The sequence below is a fragment of the Macaca thibetana genome, chromosome 4 (genome assembly GCF_024542745.1).
Source record: "Macaca thibetana thibetana isolate TM-01 chromosome 4, ASM2454274v1, whole genome shotgun sequence".
Classification (NCBI taxonomy): domain Eukaryota; kingdom Metazoa; phylum Chordata; class Mammalia; order Primates; family Cercopithecidae; genus Macaca; species Macaca thibetana.
In genome coordinates, this window is record NC_065581.1 from 159,126,968 (window position 1) to 159,144,869 (window position 17,902).

The 17,902-nt window shown below is 38.8% G+C and overlaps 1 protein-coding gene across 6 annotated transcripts in view; it reads left to right on the plus strand.

The window, feature by feature from the left end:
• The window catches only part of MAP3K4 (mitogen-activated protein kinase kinase kinase 4), a 127,618-nt gene that overhangs the window by 41,483 nt on the left and 68,233 nt on the right, over positions 1–17,902 (plus strand). For all 6 annotated transcript variants that reach the window (XM_050786827.1, XM_050786833.1, XM_050786832.1 and 3 more), the window contains exons 2-3: positions 1,202–1,392; positions 16,324–17,687. In XM_050786827.1, the coding sequence (XP_050642784.1) occupies positions 1,202–1,392; positions 16,324–17,687 (1,555 nt within the window). The remainder of the gene's footprint in view (positions 1–1,201; positions 1,393–16,323; positions 17,688–17,902) is intronic.

The window sequence follows — 17,902 nt, forward strand, 5'->3', positions numbered from 1 at the left end:
AGATAATTTCTTTTCTGCAGTTTTGTCGATCTAATTCAGTCATAATGGACCATACATTGTAGAGTGGCTTTTCTGTTTCGCTCATGAATTTGAAATAACTTTGATTGTATATCAAGATACAAATTGCCAGGAAGAAATGGATTATATACTGAATATGATTTGGAGTTATGTTTATAAAATATAAAGCATATTTTATAAATGTTCAGAATGAGGTAGACTGTGATGGTGCATATTTGGAAAGAATTTCATGATTGATTCCTTCTGGTTCACTTTTTAAGAATTATATTGGCTCTCAATTTGTATCATTAAATCTTATTTTGTTAGCTTTGTAGAAATAGAACTTTGTCAAAATTGTGATGATTTGAGAAGTTGGCTAGGGATAGAGAATTGGCAGGCAGTGTTTTTAGAGAACAAATTAATGAGAAATTGCATTTTGAAGGTGAAAAGAAACATTTTTCTTTTTCCTCTTTTACAGCATCCTTCTCCCCTGCACCTTGCTTGAGCTCTGCACTGTGGTTTTTTTTTCTTCCCAATTTTTTATTGTGTTAAAATACACATAAGATAAAATTTAATGTTTTAATCATTTTCAAGTGGTTCAGTGGTATTAAATACATACGTAATGTCTGTGCTGTAATTTTTATCAGAGAACTTAGAAAATGGACCTGCCATACTTTCTCAGTACTTCCTGCTTTGCTGTGTGGATCATAGCAAAGTGCTCCTATACATTCTGTTTTCTGTGTGTTTCGAAGAGAGAAAGAGGCGAGGCACTGAAGTTCAGAGCAGGACTGAACTTGCCCACTCATCAATTAAACTGTCAGTAGCTAGCACATAAGTACATTTTTAGTTCTGTCTGATTTGTATCTTCTCGTCCTTCGCTGTTTTTTCCTTAAGGCGTAAGTTTTTAGTTCTATATTTCTTTTGTGTTAGAAAGAGCTCTATAAACAAGAGAAACAAAGCATAACAGCTCCACCCATGTGGTACTCCTTGTTCATGGTAAGAGCAGTAGCAGTCACAATCGTTACTCTCTTCAAGCGAAAGAAAAGTTCTCCTTTTGAGTTTTTGCAGGTAAAAATAGAGGAGAAGTACGGTGCTGAAGAGATGTTTACGTACAAAAGTTTCACAAAGAATTATTTTAAAAATTATAAGTAAATTTGAATTCACTTACTGTGTTACTGAATGTTTTCCCTATGCACTTTCATAGGCAAGAGGGCACATTGGGAGATGCAGCTTGCAAGAGTCCTGAGTCTGATCCAGAGGACTTCTCCGATGAAACAAATACAGAGAATCTGTATGGCAACTCTCCCCCCAGCACACCTCGACAGATTAAACGCATGTCAACCAAACACCAGAGGAATAATGTGGGGAGGCCAGCCAGTCGGTCTAATTTGAAAGGTGAGTCTTGTACTTTAAAAAAGGTGTACAAGAGGGCATGGCATTTGATTGATTCTTTCTACAATAAGGTTAGCAATTTCTTTTATTTTTAATTTGATTTTCATGCTCCTGGTAAGTTCCATTTTTTTATTTTTGAATTATTACTGTTAGTGTTAATAAAAGAGACACATAGTTTTCCCGAGATAGAAAGGTTTGTCCTGAGGATGGTTAAAGCCAGCATTGCGCGAGGCATTTGAAGATGTGAAAGAGGGCAAATGTTTCCCAGTGTACTAATCCAAGATGGCTACGGGTTCCATGGGATAGATGGCCTTCTGTTCTTTCAGCCTCTTAGGCTGAAGTTTCTAGATTCTCTCTGCCCAGAAGTGGTATATTGGGGATTTGAGGAGAGACAGAGCCAGGCTGTCTTCCCCTGGATTCCCTCTGCTCTCTGCTGGTGCCCCGGGGTGCTGCCTTTAGGGTATAGGGCTCTCTTTTTCGCACTAAGCACAATGACTAGATGGTACCCCTCACCTAACAACCATGACAGAACCTGCTTTCTACTTTTCTCTTTCTTTAGGATCGTAAAGTCCACATATTGCTCTACTAGAAGCGGAGAGTTTCGTGCTTTTTTTTTCCCCCCAGCCTCCTTTTAGTGGGATGTAACTATTCTTTTTTTGTGGTAGATGAATTGAATGATATTGCACTGTAGCCTCCTTGTGCCCTACGTGATGGCCTGGAACCTTGTGGTTTTAGAATTTACCTGTTAATCTTAGCAAACCAGTTGTCCTAAAACAAATGCCATATATTCCTGGAATTTATTCAGCTATTACTGCATGACATGTGGATTTTAGTCTTCCTCTTGCCGGAGAAATTTCTCACTGTTGACCTCACACTCATTTCTACCTCTCCCTTTCTATAGTCTGTGTTCGTTCTTCCTCTTTGTTCTGCTTCCTCTTTCTGTAGATTTCTTCCATATATTGAGCTTTGATGGCTGTTAGTGGCATCTTCACTTTGCATCCCCATCAGAGCCCTTCCTCAAGAGAGAAGGAGGGCAAGAGAATTGGGTTTTGTTGTGTTGATTTGCTTGAGTGAGATCCTATCCAAGGGAAGTTCCCAAGCAGGAAAGAGTCTTTCCCACAAATGATTTTTCCACATAAGATACTTCTTATAAAACTTGATTTGCTGTAATTTTTTAACCTACCCCTTTGGAAACTTCCCATTGCAATTTGTCATCTTGAAAATCATTTCTTGTGCATTTTCTCAAAGAAATTTCTCAAATGGCTATAGAAGTTTCTTATATATGGTAGGAATCAGTGAAGTAGCATCTACTGAATCAACATTAGTTAATACATCTTTGCTTTGTGTTAGTAAAGTGAGAAGATGTCGGTAGTACACTTGCTTTTTCTTGTTGATTCATACTATTTTCGAACATGAGATGAGAACACAATTTCCCCTTTTATACATTGAGAAACTGAGGCCCAGGGTTTCAGAGCAACTCTTTTTAAGTCCAGAAGGCTTGAGATAGTGTCAGGACTAATTTGTACCACTAGTTCTCATGGTACTCTATTTGGACTTCTTCCTAGTACAGGCAACAGCGGTTACGCTTATCTGAAGGCAATATTTGAGTTGACTTTTTGGTCTTTCACCAATCAGTGAGACAACCAGTCACTAGATGTTTGTTGAGGTTCTGCTGTCCTGCTGGGCTGTGTGAGAGATAAAGGGAAGGGAAAGGATTGGCCCTTTTTCTCCACAATTTTTAAAATTGTTTATTTTATGAAATTATAGAATTTTAGAGCTGGAAGGAGCCTCAGAGATTGCTTGCTCAAGTTCCTGCCATTTTTCAGATGAAGAAGCTAATGCTCACAGACCCTTTGATTTATAGCTATCTGATAGCAGACCCAGGACACCAAAATCCTTAATAACGTGTTCTTTTTCTTATCTGCAAAAGATAATGTGTTTGTTGCAGGAAATTCAGAAAATACAGACAAAAAAAAATCACCCATTGAACCTGATACACAAAAGTAGCTTCGTTTACCGTTTGTAAAAGCTTGACTACAGACTCCATAGCTTTTTGCTATATATGTTTATGTTGTACTATCTTTATAATGGCTTCTTAAATTTAATGTTTTATGAACTTTTTATGTCACAGAATAACCTGTACTTTTAATTTAAATGTCTGCTATATCATTTGTAGCAGCGTCTTCACAGTTGTCATTAGCAATTACTGGGTGCTTACTGTGGGTTAAGCACTGTGCTTAGCACCTCAAAAGAATTATCTTTTGAATACTGTAATAACCCAGTAAAGTGTTGGTCTTATATAATACAAGTTAAGTATCCCTAATCCACATGCTCCAAAGTCTGAGGCCTTTTGAATACAGACATGATGCTCCAAGGAAATGCTAATTGGAGCATTTTGGACTTCGGATTTTTGGATTTGTGGTGCTTACTCGGAAAGTATAATGCAAATATTCCAAAATCCAAAACACTTCTGGTCCCAAGCATTTCAGATAAAGGACTTTAAACCTGTGCTTATTTTATGGCTAAGGAAACTGGCTCAGAGCAGTTTTACGGCTTTTAATTTTAAATGTCTCAGTCACGTGTATATTAGAAAGTAGCTTCACGTGTATGCCAGCTGGTGAATTATTTCTTGCCAACATTCTTGTTTATGAATACCAAGACAAGGTGGAAGTGAGATGCCAGCAGTAGACAGGTGGGCCATTTTAATGTTTTAGTCTTGTGTTGTGATGGTTAATAGTCCTTGAGAATTTATTGTTCTCAGACTATTGCAGCACAGCATGGTGGACAAAAGCAGAAACTTGGTTACTCGATCGCCCAGACTCCAGTCCTGGTTCCACCACCTTCTGCATATGCAGCCTCCATATATCATTTTCTTTACCTGTAAAATCATCTGCCTTATAGTGTCATGAGGATTATGTATTCAGTATTAACTATCATCATTATTACTGTAAACTCAGGATTTCTTTTTTTTTTTTCTGAGATGGAGTTTCACTCTTGTTGCCCAGGCTGGAGTGCAGTGGCGCGATCTTGTCTCACTGCAACCTCTGCCTCCCGGGTTCAAGCGATTCTCCTGCCTCAGCCTCCTGAGTAACTGGGACTACAGGCATACGCCACCATGCCCGACTAATTTTGTATTTTTAGTGGAGACGATGTTTCACTATGTTGGCCAGGCCGGTCTTGAACTCCTGACCTCAGGTGATCTACCTGCCTCGGCCTCCCAAAGTGCTGGGATTACAGGCATGAGCCAGCGTGCCTGGCTGTAAACTCAGGATTTCTTCCCAACACTTACTACTTTTTTTCTTGACTTAAATCTTAAAGCAAAATTAAATAATTATATTGTTGACATATCCTTATTAAATGGTGTTCCCATTTTTAGGACCCTGAGTTTTAGATTAAATGATTGTCTGAAGTCATGTAGCTACTGTTCCTGTTTCTGTCCTGCCTGGACTACACATTTCCTCGTATGTCTTCCTAGTCCTTTGCTTTATCTCACTACATATGCTGCTAGTACAGTTTTTTGTTATTGTTGCTGTTGCCTGTCTTTCCTTCCTTCCATCCTCTTCCTCTCTTTTCTTTCTTCTACCTTTCTCACTCTTTCTCTCCTCACTCCCTTTTTTCCTTTCCTCCTTCTGTTCTTTCCTTCTCCTCCGTTCTTTCCATTGAATCAGCATTTGAGTGACTCCGTAGGCATGTGTTCTTTTGGAAGATGAATAAGACCTAGTTCCAGGTCAAGTAGGGAGTACCCAAATGACCAACAGTACAGACCCCTCTGGATGCACACAGGAGGCAGTGTTGAGAAGACCTGGGCTTGGGAAGACTTCTAGAACAAGTGATATTTGTGCTGTGACCTCAAGGCTGAGTCAGGAAGACCAGTATTTCAAACTAGCATGTGACTCCTAATAGTATATTGGCCCCCTCAGTATTTTGAGGAGTTTTTTAGAATTAATTAGATTGGTCAGATTTATTTAAAAAGCTGTCCAAGGAAATGTGAACTGTTACGTTATTTCTTTCTCACTGCAACAGGCAAAGGCTGTCTGAGTCATACTATTAACTTTAGAACTGTGGTCAGAGTTGAACTCATCTTTTAAACAAACAGTCACCAATAACATTTGCATTTTTCACATTATCTATCGTTGTGTAACAAACCACCGCGAAACTTGGTAGCATGAAAGAGCAGTTATTTTATTGCTCATGATTCTGTGGTTCAGGTGTGTAGGCAAGGCACAGGTCATCCCTGTCCAGGATGTCTGGAAGCTTGGCTGGAATAGCTCAGTTGGCTGGAAACATCCTGGCTTGGCTGGGGCCCTAAGTCTGAGCCCTCATTTTTTTATCTGCATGGTGTCTGCTGGATCTCAAACGTCCACGATGGCTCCCTCACTCACGTGTGTCTATTACTTGGGCTGAGAGGGCAGGAACAGCTGAGGGCTGGCTGGCACGGGTTTCTTTCCATGTGACCTTCCACATGGCTAGCCTGGGATGGTCCCTGGGTAATTGGACTTCTTACATGGCAGCTGTCTTTCCTGAAAGCAAGTGTTTTGAGAGACCAAGGTGGAAATTGCAGGGCTTCGAGGCCTTAGCTTCCGCAGTTGTGTAGCATCACTTCTGTTGTGTTCTCTTAGTTCCATGAGGCTGGCCAAAATTCACTGTGGGAGGGGACTGCTCAAGGCAGCCATACCAGGTGGGGTTTGTTGATTACTTTGAGAAGTTAACTCCTACATGCATTCATTGTAAAGCTTTGGGGAATTAGAATTTGGTCAGTCATACTATCTTTGCGTCCCCTAGCCCCTAACCCACAAAAATGCAAAAAAAAAAAAAAACATCAGGTGCATCCCTGAAGTAATATAAGGACCCAGAAAGGTAACTGAGGGGACGCTTTAGAGGAAGAGATACTAACCAGCAATACTGGCTTTTTAGCTATGGTAGCCATGCTCATGAACTGTTATACGGGTATGATTCTTGAAATGTTATTACCGCTGTAGGCTCAGTAGCTACTAATGTCATGTGTTTGTTTTTTATAATTGTAAATTCAGATGTTGAGAAAATTGGTAGCCCTAATCGTGGTGCATATGTGTAATTAGACAATTGACTCATTGAAATTATTTGATGGAATTATGATAGTGCTAATTTCCCGCAAATCATTATCAGTGACATGTTAGAATGGGAAGTTAGGAGAAATTAGAGATAAAACACTGGTACTAAGAAGAATGCCTGTATATTAATAAGCTCTTAGTTTTCTAAAGATAAGAGAGATGCACACCATAATACAGCATTATGGAATTTTACAAAGTTAGTTGAGTTAGAACATCCAGTATATAACTGCTCTTTTCTACTTAGTAATAGGTGGAGGCCATTGTTCTGTGTAAGCACATTGAAACTAAAGTGTTGTTTGGATCATTATAACCATGTTCCCTATAGTATGTTTCCATACTTTCAAACAAAAAATACTATTGTGGGGAGCATCTCTGTTCATTTATCTTTACTCATATATGGAGTATTTTTGTAGATAGTGGTGGAATTGCTGTATTGAATGGTAATGTGTGTTTTAATTTGGTAGATATTGTGCATTCTTCAAAAGTACTATTCATTTTGATACTTCTACTAACAATGTATGAATATCTTGTTTCTTTGTATTTTCTATACTATTAATATAGAAAATTTTAAACTGCCAGTTTAGCTGTTTAAATTTGCCTGTTTCTCATTTTACATTTATCTTTACTAAGGAGAATATAGTTGGGGGTTTTGGTTGAATGCATGAGGCCAGTATGAAATTTACTGGAAATATGAGGCTACATATAAGTACAATATATAGACATTTATATGGTGTGTGTGCAACCTACACACACACAGATATATACAGCTTCAGAAATGTCTCACTTGAATCACAGTATTTAATTGAATGCAACTATTTACAAAATGTGAAGAATCAAAGAGAGTTCAAGTTATCAGAGCCCTATTCCTTTATATTGCAGTCATGAGGATTGTGGTCCCCCAGAAACTGCAGATTTTATTATGTGCATGTGTGCATTTTTGTAAGTAGTCCATAGTTTTCATCAGATTCGCAAATGTAGTCTGTGACCCAAAAAAGGTTAAGAAGCATTGACCTAGATAACATTTACCACGAATTTAACAAAACTGCTCATCTTGACATGAGTTACACTCAAAGGATAAAGTCGTCAGATGCATAGCAAATTCAAAATCAGTGCAAAGCCTACGCAAGGTCTCTTCCACACTAGCCAAGAACAGACTCCCCCAACTCCACATATGCTGGTTTTACAGAAAATGACTTTTTAAAGGGTCATACATGTCAACAAGTTTGTTCAGTAAGAGGATATTATCTTTGTGCAGATAGAGATAGAAGGGAGGCAGCAACTCCTGTGAGGGGCACCCACTTTCTCCCCATTGATCAAACACTGTTCTCCGTGCTGCTGGCCAGTGGGCTCTGCAGGTGCAGTTAACCTCCCTAACCTGTTGTGTTGAGCTAATGAAAGGGAGATTGTCTTCCTCGGGCTGACCTAATCAGAAGCCTGGGAGCCACCTGGAGGAGAAGCTGAAGCAGCCATGGCCAGAGCGTGAGTAGGAGAAGGCTGTGGGTAGAAGGCCGAGGTGGAGCAGAGCTAGAACTGCTGCCCTCAAAGGAGGGCATATAGCAGGAGGACCAGCCCTACCTCTAGCAGCTGCCCGAGGGACATATAGCTCTGGGATTCACTTTCTTAGGACCCAACCTGACTACCTGTTGGCAAGTCCGTGAATGCTGACCATGCTGATGCCTTCCCAACACCTGTCTGTGGGTAACTATCTGTAACAGGAGCCGCTGGGGGCTGGAGTGCAGGCTACTGGCCTCTCTAGGCTCCGGTCATTCCTGGTCCCTCCCCTAACCCTGCTGAGGCCCAGGACCCTCAGCCCACAGGCATCTGTGAGGGAGCAAGGAAGTGAACCCCTGAGATATGGCCATTTGCAGGGCTGTTGCATGGAGGACGTGCCTCTAGGGGCCCAGCTGGTATGGGAACAAGGGTAGGGCCAGGAGCCTGTTGTGGGCTAAGGCTCCAGAGAGGACCATGGCCATTGCAGCAGCAGCTTTAGATCTGGTGACTTTCAGGAGCACAGGAAATCATCTTTCAGATGCCTCTGGGGCATGGCCCCCAGATGCACTTGGGCCTCAAGTGGGGCTGCCCTGTGCAGCCACTCCCACTACAGCTTGTACAGGGCTCTAAGCTCAGTGTCTTGTCTTGGACCTTTTAGACCAGTGTGGCTGTTACATGGAGAGCTGACCAGCAGAAACTGGTATCTCTACTTCAGGTGTGGACCACTTGTGATACCAGATGGACAGAAGGTGGACAGACCCCACCCACGGACAGGCAGATGCTCTCAGGGAGGGTAAAGGCCTTCAGTTATTGTTTTTTGTTGTTGTTGTTGTTAGAGATGGGATCTCACTATGTTGCCCAGACTGGCCTGAAACCTCTGGACTCAAGTGATCGTCCGGCCTCAGCTTCCAGAGTAGCTGACCCTCCTGGTGCGTGCCACCACCACAAGTTTCAGGCCTTCTTTTAAAGGGCTTTTATGTGATTAAGTCAGGCCCACTCAAGAAAATCTCCCTTTTGATTAAACAAAAATGAGCTGGCTAAGGGCTTTAATTATATCTACAGTCCCTTCTTAGCAGCAGGATGTTAGTGTATGTTTGAACAGTGGAGACAAGGTGCTGTGTACTACAGAATGACTGCTGCGTCTCATGGCCCAGCCTTCACCAAAAGCTGAAAATTCCTGTTTTATTGGGAAAACTTTCTTAATTTATATGACAGTTTTAAAAAAGGCATTTTATCTAAAGACTGTTTGAGTGTTGGGTAAGGATGATTAGCTCTGCATTACCTGGAAGTCTGCTCTCTGACTTCCCAATTGATGTAACCTACCAGGTAAACTAAAATGAACTCAGTAAATAGGCTTCATTTCGTACTGTGATGAGTATTAAATTTAACACCACAGGAGCTAGCTGTGGTGTTATTTGAGATTATACTTTTGGATAATGGTAGTCATTACCAATTTATAGCAATTAAGATTTTGATAAGTTTTGGACAATATTTAGTCAAATATAACTATTTCTTCTTAAGTTTGATTTAAGAGAAAGACCGTCAAACCATTTTTTTCCTTCAATGTTTGTTTTCTTTTTAATATAGCAGAAGGAAGTACATTCAGTTTATCTCATAGTTTAAGTAGGTTAAATAGGAATTTAAAAGACACCCAAGCCAAAGCCCTTTTCAGAATGTTGCTGGGTGATCATTATCAGCTTCATTTTGCATTTCTATTCTAGTACTGCCATAGCGGGATGGTCATCAGCCATAGCTGGATTACAGAGATAGAGCAAATATTTTGCAATTTATATGAGAATTTGTACACACACACAAACACACACGTGTCCCTGTTAGGAAATATCTCAAGGTGTATGTGTGTGTACATGCATGCGTGTGCCTATGTGTGTGTAAATGTGTGTATCTGCTAACAGTAGTGAAATTAGAATGTTTGATTTTTAAAGAATATCATACTGATGTAAAATGGAGCTGGTAAAATGGTTACAAGTCAGATTCAGTCTGTATAGCTAGTGAAATGTTTATGTCAACCAGAGTGGATTTAAATCCATATTTCAGCTCTTTAGTCCAAACTTAGCCTGACTTTCAAGGTTCTGGTTTGTGTTTCCAGGCTTCCATATACAGACTCGGTGTTCAGCCACACGCTTTTCTTTGCTGCCTTTGTGTCTCTTCTTGCTCTTCTTTGCTGGCTTCAGATACGCTCTTGCATTCTTTGCTTCCCTTATTTAAGCTTCCATTCTTCAAGGCCCCAAATCAAGTACTTGCTTTTACTTTAAGCCTTTACAGACTAGTTAGCCCTACATAATCTTTTGTGGTACTCACTGTCTTAGCCTTTCCTTGGTCAGTTGGTACTGCCTTGCAAGCACCTTTGACAAGTCCAAGGATGGTGTGGTGGCACCAACATGGGCTAGGACCCCTCTTCTAACATTAACCATCTGTCTAAACATCTGTGTTCTGTGGTAATCTTCATCATCATATTGTTATGAACATTACGACAATGTCTGTAAGGCCCTTACCTGGAAAATAGAAGCTGGATAAAGCAATTTCTCCAAATGTGGAGCCATTGTAGCCATGTCAGAGATAGTGGAAGCAGGCCCAGGAATGTGCCCATTAGCAGAAACGCAGGTGATTCGGAACATACACTGAAATTTGAGAAGCTTGAATGAGATGATCTCAAGCCCCTTCAGCTTGCTGACTTGTCTGGTATTCTAGGTCATCATTGCTCTGAAGATCGTCTCATACTTAAAGATTATTCATCTGTTTACATCTCATTTGAGAGCTCTAATAAGACTGGTTTCTAAAATTTGGAAAATACATATATTGGAGAACATAAAAATTGCAAGAGTTTGATTAAAAATATGATTAATACATATTCTAAAGAGCCATTTTTAGTTGTAGATGGTGGGAATTCATTTGTTTGTCTTATATCCATCAGATGAACCATATTGCTTGTCATTGGTTCTTTACAGTTTCGTTGTAAAGGTTTCTTTTTAAAAAATGTTTTATATTCTTCTGATTTTACCGGAATTATTGGTGATTGGCCGAAGGAAAAAGTGTTCCAGAGGTTTGCTTTAATTGTGCTACGAAAATCACACCATTTATTTATTTATTTATATTTATTTATGTATTTTTTATTATACTTTAAGTTCTAGGGTACATGTGCACAACTTGCAGGTTTGGTACATATGTATACATGTGCCATGTGGGTGTGCTGTACCCATTAACTCGTCATTTACATTAGGTGTATCTCCTAATGCTATCCCTCCCCCCTCCCCCCTCCCCACGACAGGCCCCAGTGTGTGATGTTCCCCTTCCTTTGTCCAAGTGTTCTCATTATTCAGTTCCCACCTATGGGTGAGAACATGTGGTTTTTGGTTTTCTGTTCTTGTATTAGTTTGCTGAGAATGACGGTTTCCAGCTTCATCCATGTCCCTGCAAAGGACATGAATTCATCCTTTTTTATAGCTGCATAGTATTCCATGGTGTATATGTGCCACATTTTCTTAATCCAGTCTGTCATATATGGACATATGGGTTGGTTCCAAGTCTTTGCTATTGTGAATAGTGCTGCAATAAACATACCTGTGCATGTGTCTTTATAGCAGCATGAAAAATCATACCATTTAATTTATAGTCACTTGGGAGATCAGGTGTCCCATTCATCTTAAGTTATTAGAACTATTTTTGTAGTGCTGTAATTAGAACTTGCCAAATAAAACATTCTATATATCTAACCCCTGTACTTTTTATTCATTTTCCTTTTCAGAAGCTCTGTTTGCATTTGACTTTTTTGTTAGTTGCAGGGAAATTTAGTATTAATAGGAAACCAAACAAACAAGCACACCTGTCCATTAGTAATAGGCTTTTGGTTGTTATTAAAAAGTTCCTTAGTCATGTCAGAGTGGGTAAAAACAAAATGTAAAATGCTCAGGGAAATTCCTGTATCTAAGTCTATAGACTCCCCCACCCCCCAACACCCTAATGTTGTTCTCAGGTCTCCCTTAATTGATAAGTCCCTTATGATTTTATAGCGGCCTAACTGGTCATCAGTTGCCAGAAGGCACTGTTGGGTTTACTCTCTGTGTTAGTCCATTTTGTGTTGGCTATAAAGGAATACTTGAGACTGGGTAATGTATAAAGAAAGAGGTGTATTTGGCTCATGGTTCTGTATGCCATACAAGTATGGCACCAATACCTGCTCAGCTTCTGGTGAGGCCTCAAGAAACTTTTACTCATGGCAGAAGGTGAAGAGGAAGCAGGCATGTCACATGGAGAGAGAGGAACAATAGAGAGCTCTCACGTGAACTAACAGAGTGAGGACTCACTGGTTACCGTGGGGAGGGCACTAAGCCATCCGTGAGGAATCTGCCCCCATGACCCAGACATCTCTCATCAGGCCCCACTTCCAACATTGGGGGTCACGTTTCAACATGAGATTTGGAGGGGGCAAACATCCAAACCAAATCACCCTGTCTCTCCTTCTGTCACAAGTCTATTATTTTAAAAAGGTAGCTACTGCTGAGGTGGAGTAATTGGTATATCCTTTTTGCACAGTAGCTAGACTGGAGTTTGTCTATTTTAAGTTTGAATTGCATCATTATTTAAACGAAGGTGTATACATTTATATTTTTTCCAGAACCAACTTGGATTATGTTTTGGGGAGAAAAAAAAAGAAGCTTCTCTGTCCCATCTGCTCCTTTCCCAATTTGCTTTTCCTTAAACATACTATGTTGGTCCAAATGTTAAACCATTGCTTTATGTGAACACAAAATTTCAAAAAATTGTGTAATATACTGTTTTGTATCCTGTAAGGTAAACTTAACAAGATTTGTATTTAACTTATAAAAGTTAGTTTTTCAGGTTTGCTAAAATGAGATTACGTTTATGTAGAAAAATGGGATTGTGGCATTTTTTTCTCTTAGGTTGCTTTAATTGTTGGAATAACGGTCTAGGGTGAGAAGCTTCATCTGTTATTATTTTCATGTTTTGCCCCTGGTCAGTGTAGCATAGATTTGGAATAATGCTTGTAGCCAGTCTTCTGGGATTATTAAAGGCATCCTAATGACTCTCATTTAATCCTGGGTTTTCCCTTAGGACTTTTCAATCATAGGTTAGAAGAACTGGAATAAATTATATAAGAAAAGTAGGCCGGGCGCGGTGGCTCAAGCCTGTAATCCCAGCACTTTGGGAGGCCGAGACGGGCGAATCACGAGTTCAGGAGATCGAGACCATCCTGGCTAACACGGTGAAACCCCGTCTCTACTAAAATACAAAAAAAATTAGCCGGGCGAGGTGGCGGGCGCCTGTAGTCCCAGCTACTCGGGAGGCTGAGGCAGGAAAATGGCGTGAACCCGGGAGGCGGGGCTTGCAGTGAGCTGAGATCCGGCCACTGCACTCCAGCCTGGGCAACAGAGCCAGACTCCGTCTCAAAAAAAAAAAAAAAAAAAGAAAAGTAATATTTTTTCACTGTCAACTATTACTTTCCAATTATAAATTGCATGCAGATAGTCTGTGGCCATTATCAATAATGCACCACAATAGTTTTATAAAGTATTTTAAAATCCCAAAACCTAAGCCAACAAGATTGTTTTTTATTACACAATTTTTTGTTTTCTTTGATTCAGAATCATTTATTTGGATGTACATAGTAGTTAATACACATTCTATTCTAGGTCCTCATTGCCTTTCTTCTGCACGCTTTTCTTGGATGTTCTTATCTCCTATCACAATATTAAATAATATCTGTACATACTAATAATTTCCAAATCCATTTCTCTGGGTTTCTCTCCTGAGCCCAACATCTGTTTTCTTAGTTACCTATAGATATTTCCACATGGATGTTCCATAAGCACGTCAAATTCAGTGTATTAGAAAATAAATTCATTTTCTTTACCTCCAGTCCTACACAGTGATACAATGTATATGTCATTTTGTGTTTCCCAGTAGTAAAGTATAATATAAATTATCTTGAAAAATATAGTGGAGTTAAATGTGGAAGCACTTGTCACTTTTGCTTTCAAAATACCATTTTTTAACCAAATAGTATGTATGTGCTCTGTTAATAAAGGTATAAAAAACACAGAGTTAAATGCAACAGAGCAAGAGATTTAAAGAGTTGGTCTAAGCAGTTTTTTTGATATAAATAAGTTGATAAGCATTTATAGCTAGAAACAATAAAACTGTGAAGAAATTTTCTTAAATGGGCTATATAAAAAGTTTAAAGACATTTAGAAGTAAATAGATTAGTACTAAAGATAAAAATTCTATCTTAAAAATTTTTAATTTAAAAAATAATAGTAATATTGGTTTGTATACTAAAATACAGCAAAAAATCTCTTTGGACAGATTGGCTTAAAATCTTTTTTAATGGAGCGTAAAGTAAATTTAATATAAGGCAAATTTAATATAAGGTTAATCAAGCTATAAGTGCTTTTGGGAAATTTGTTTAAAAATCCTTATTTTAAAACGAATTTAAATCAATTAGGAAGTAAATTGGTTTTAAGCAAATTTTCATTGGTGCATTGGTTTGTGGTGTATTGGTTTGTAACCCATGTAAATATACCGTAGTCCATCAATTTTGAAGATATGTTAATATGTCTTTAGATATTATATTCACAACTAATCTCTTATATATTCACAATTAATCACCTAAAACTAGGTGATATTATATACTGAGAAAATTAATAATTTCTTAGTATAATTGTTATATTAATATAATATATAATAAAATTCTTAGTATATAAGAAATATATACTAAGAAATTATAATATATTCTGAGGTAAAAACAGCTTACAATTGATGGTGTGTTCTTATGATTGGAATTTTTATTTATTTAAAGAGATATTTTATACTTTCTGATATGTAGACACATATTTTACTTATGCATATATATAGGTTTTTAAAAAATGGGCCGAGCGTAGTGACTCATGCCTATAATCTCAGCACGTTGGGAGAGAGAGGCGGGAGGATTGCTTGAGCCCAGGAATTTGGGACCAGCCTAGGAAACATAGTGGGATCCTGTCTCTACCAAAAAGAAAAAAAAAATTAGCTGATTGTGGCGATGCGTGCCTGTGGTTTTGGCTACTTGGGACACTGAGGCGGGAGGATTGCTCGAGCCCAGGAAGTTGAGGCTGCACTCCAGCCTGTCTCAAAAAAAGAAAAATGTAAATGAAATATATTGGCAAATATGTCCCTAAAATTTACTTATATCATCATTGATTATATGTAACATTCTGATATCAGAGATGTTAACATATGAAAAAGTGTGTGTCCTAGATTCAATGAAATAAACTATGCCTTGAGGGTAGAGGATAGACTGGGATGGCATTATAGGTTTGGGCATTATCGATATATGATGTGGAAATGAATGAGAACACCCAGGGAGAAGAGATCTAAGATTAGCACTTTGAGAAACACTAACATTTTATGTAGTGAGCAAAGTTCCAAGGAGGTATTTGAAAAGAAGGGAATTAAGGAAGTGTAAGAACCCGGAAGCAACAGAATGAAAGGATTTCAGTAACATGGAGCAATTAATAGTGTTAAAAGTGCCATACAGGAAAGAGGATGTATGTGTGTTCATTTCAAAGCTTGGAGTCAAATTATAGAACCTTTTCTAGTTGTTTGAAAGAAATGTGTGATTTTTGCTTTTTTCACATGAATTGTAAATGATTTTATGTGCCGGTATAACATATTAAACAAATTATACCAAATTAGTCTATATGTCTTCAGTCTTGATAATTTTAAATTTAAAATGTTATTGCCCACTTGTTTGTGGCAAAGAAGAAATAAAGGAATAGAATAAGGTCAATGTTTTTGTCTGTCAGCTGTCTTTCAGTTTTTTATGAGAATAATCTTAAGGTGCCTTAAAGGATTCTTGCATCAATCTGCCTAATTTTACCAATGACACAAGTGATCCAGATAATTTACGTGATTTCCTCTTAAGTTTACACATTTAGCTAATGACAAATGCAGGAATTAAATATATTTTCTCATCCAAGTTTCCGTCCGATCTCCCATGCTGTTTCTTCCTTCTTAAATTGAAGGTGATTACTTACAGAAGTTTGGTTAAATGATTTGATAACTATGCTTTGTAGCATGGAAATTAACAGCTAGTTTAGGTGATTAGTTGTGAATATAAGAGAACACAGCAAATACTGGAAAAACGGAATTTTTTTAAAATATAGAGAAAAATGTCATATATTTTTTGATTCCTTTAATTTTCAGGATATGGTATGCTGTTTTTCTTCCATTTGCAGCCTGAAAATATAAATACATGTGAATATCGGTTTTATTGAAAATATTGAGAGTAGCTTCATATTTTAGAGTTAAATAATGTTCTGTTTATTTTTTTTAATAGAAAAAATGAATGCACCAAATCAGCCTCCACATAAAGACACTGGAAAAACAGTGGAGAATGTGGAAGAATACAGCTATAAGCAGGAGAAAAAGATCCGAGCAGCTCTTAGAACAACAGAGCGTGATCATAAAAAAAACGTACAGTGCTCATTCATGTTAGACTCAGTGGGTGGATCTTTGCCAAAAAAATCAATTCCAGATGTGGATCTCAATAAGCCTTACCTCAGCCTTGGCTGTAGCAACGCTAAGCTTCCAGTATCTGTGCCCATGCCTATAGCCAGACCTGCACGCCAGACTTCTAGGACTGACTGTCCAGCAGATCGTTTAAAGTTTTTTGAAACATTACGACTTTTGCTAAAGCTTACCTCAGTCTCAAAGAAGAAAGACAGGGAGCAAAGAGGACAAGAAAATACATCTGGTTTCTGGCTTAACCGATCTAACGAACTGATCTGGTTAGAGCTACAAGCCTGGCATGCAGGACGGACAATTAATGACCAGGACTTCTTTTTATATACAGCCCGTCAAGCCATCCCAGATATTATCAATGAAATCCTTACTTTCAAAGTCAACTATGGGAGCTTCGCCTTTGTTAGAGATGGAGCTGGTTTTAATGGTACTTCAGTAGAAGGGCAGTGCAAAGCCACTCCTGGAACAAAGACTGTAGGTTACTCAACACATCACGAGCATCTCCAACGCCAGAGGGTCTCATTTGAGCAGGTAAAACGGATAATGGAGCTGCTAGAGTACATAGAAGCACTTTATCCATCATTGCAGGCGCTTCAGAAGGACTACGAAAAATATGCTGCAAAAGACTTCCAGGACAGGGTGCAGGCACTCTGTTTGTGGTTAAACATCACAAAAGACTTAAATCAGAAATTAAGGATTATGGGCACTGTTTTGGGCATCAAGAATTTATCAGACATTGGCTGGCCAGTGTTTGAAATCCCTTCCCCTCGACCATCCAAAGGTAATGAGCCGGAGTATGAGGGTGATGACACAGAAGGAGAGTTGAAGGAGTTGGAAAGTAGTACGGATGAGAGTGAGGAAGAACAAATCTCTGATCCTGGGGTACCGGAAATCAGACAGCCCGCAGACAACAGCTTCGACATCCGGTCGCAGGACTGCATATCCAAGAAGCTTGAGAGGCTGGAGTCTGAGGATGATTCTATTGGCTGGGGAGCACCAGACTGCAGCGCAGAAGCAGGCTTTAGTAGACATTGTCTGACTTCTATTTATAGACCATTTGTAGACAAAGCACTGAAGCAGATGGGGTTAAGAAAGTTAATTTTAAGACTTCACAAGCTAATGGATGGTTCCTTGCAAAGGGCACGTGTAGCATTGGTAAAGAACGATCGTCCAGTGGAGGTAGGTTTCCAGTAGGCATTAATACGATGATGTCCTTAGTTCCATTTATCGATTGTAAATTATAATGTTGGTGTTATGTACTTTCATATTCTAATATTTTTAGCACAAATGACAGTTATAAATTGCACATTTAAGCATTTCTGTAAAGTACTATGATAAATAAGAAATATATCTATGAAAACTGCATGAAATTTGGTGAATTAAGTGCCAGGTGG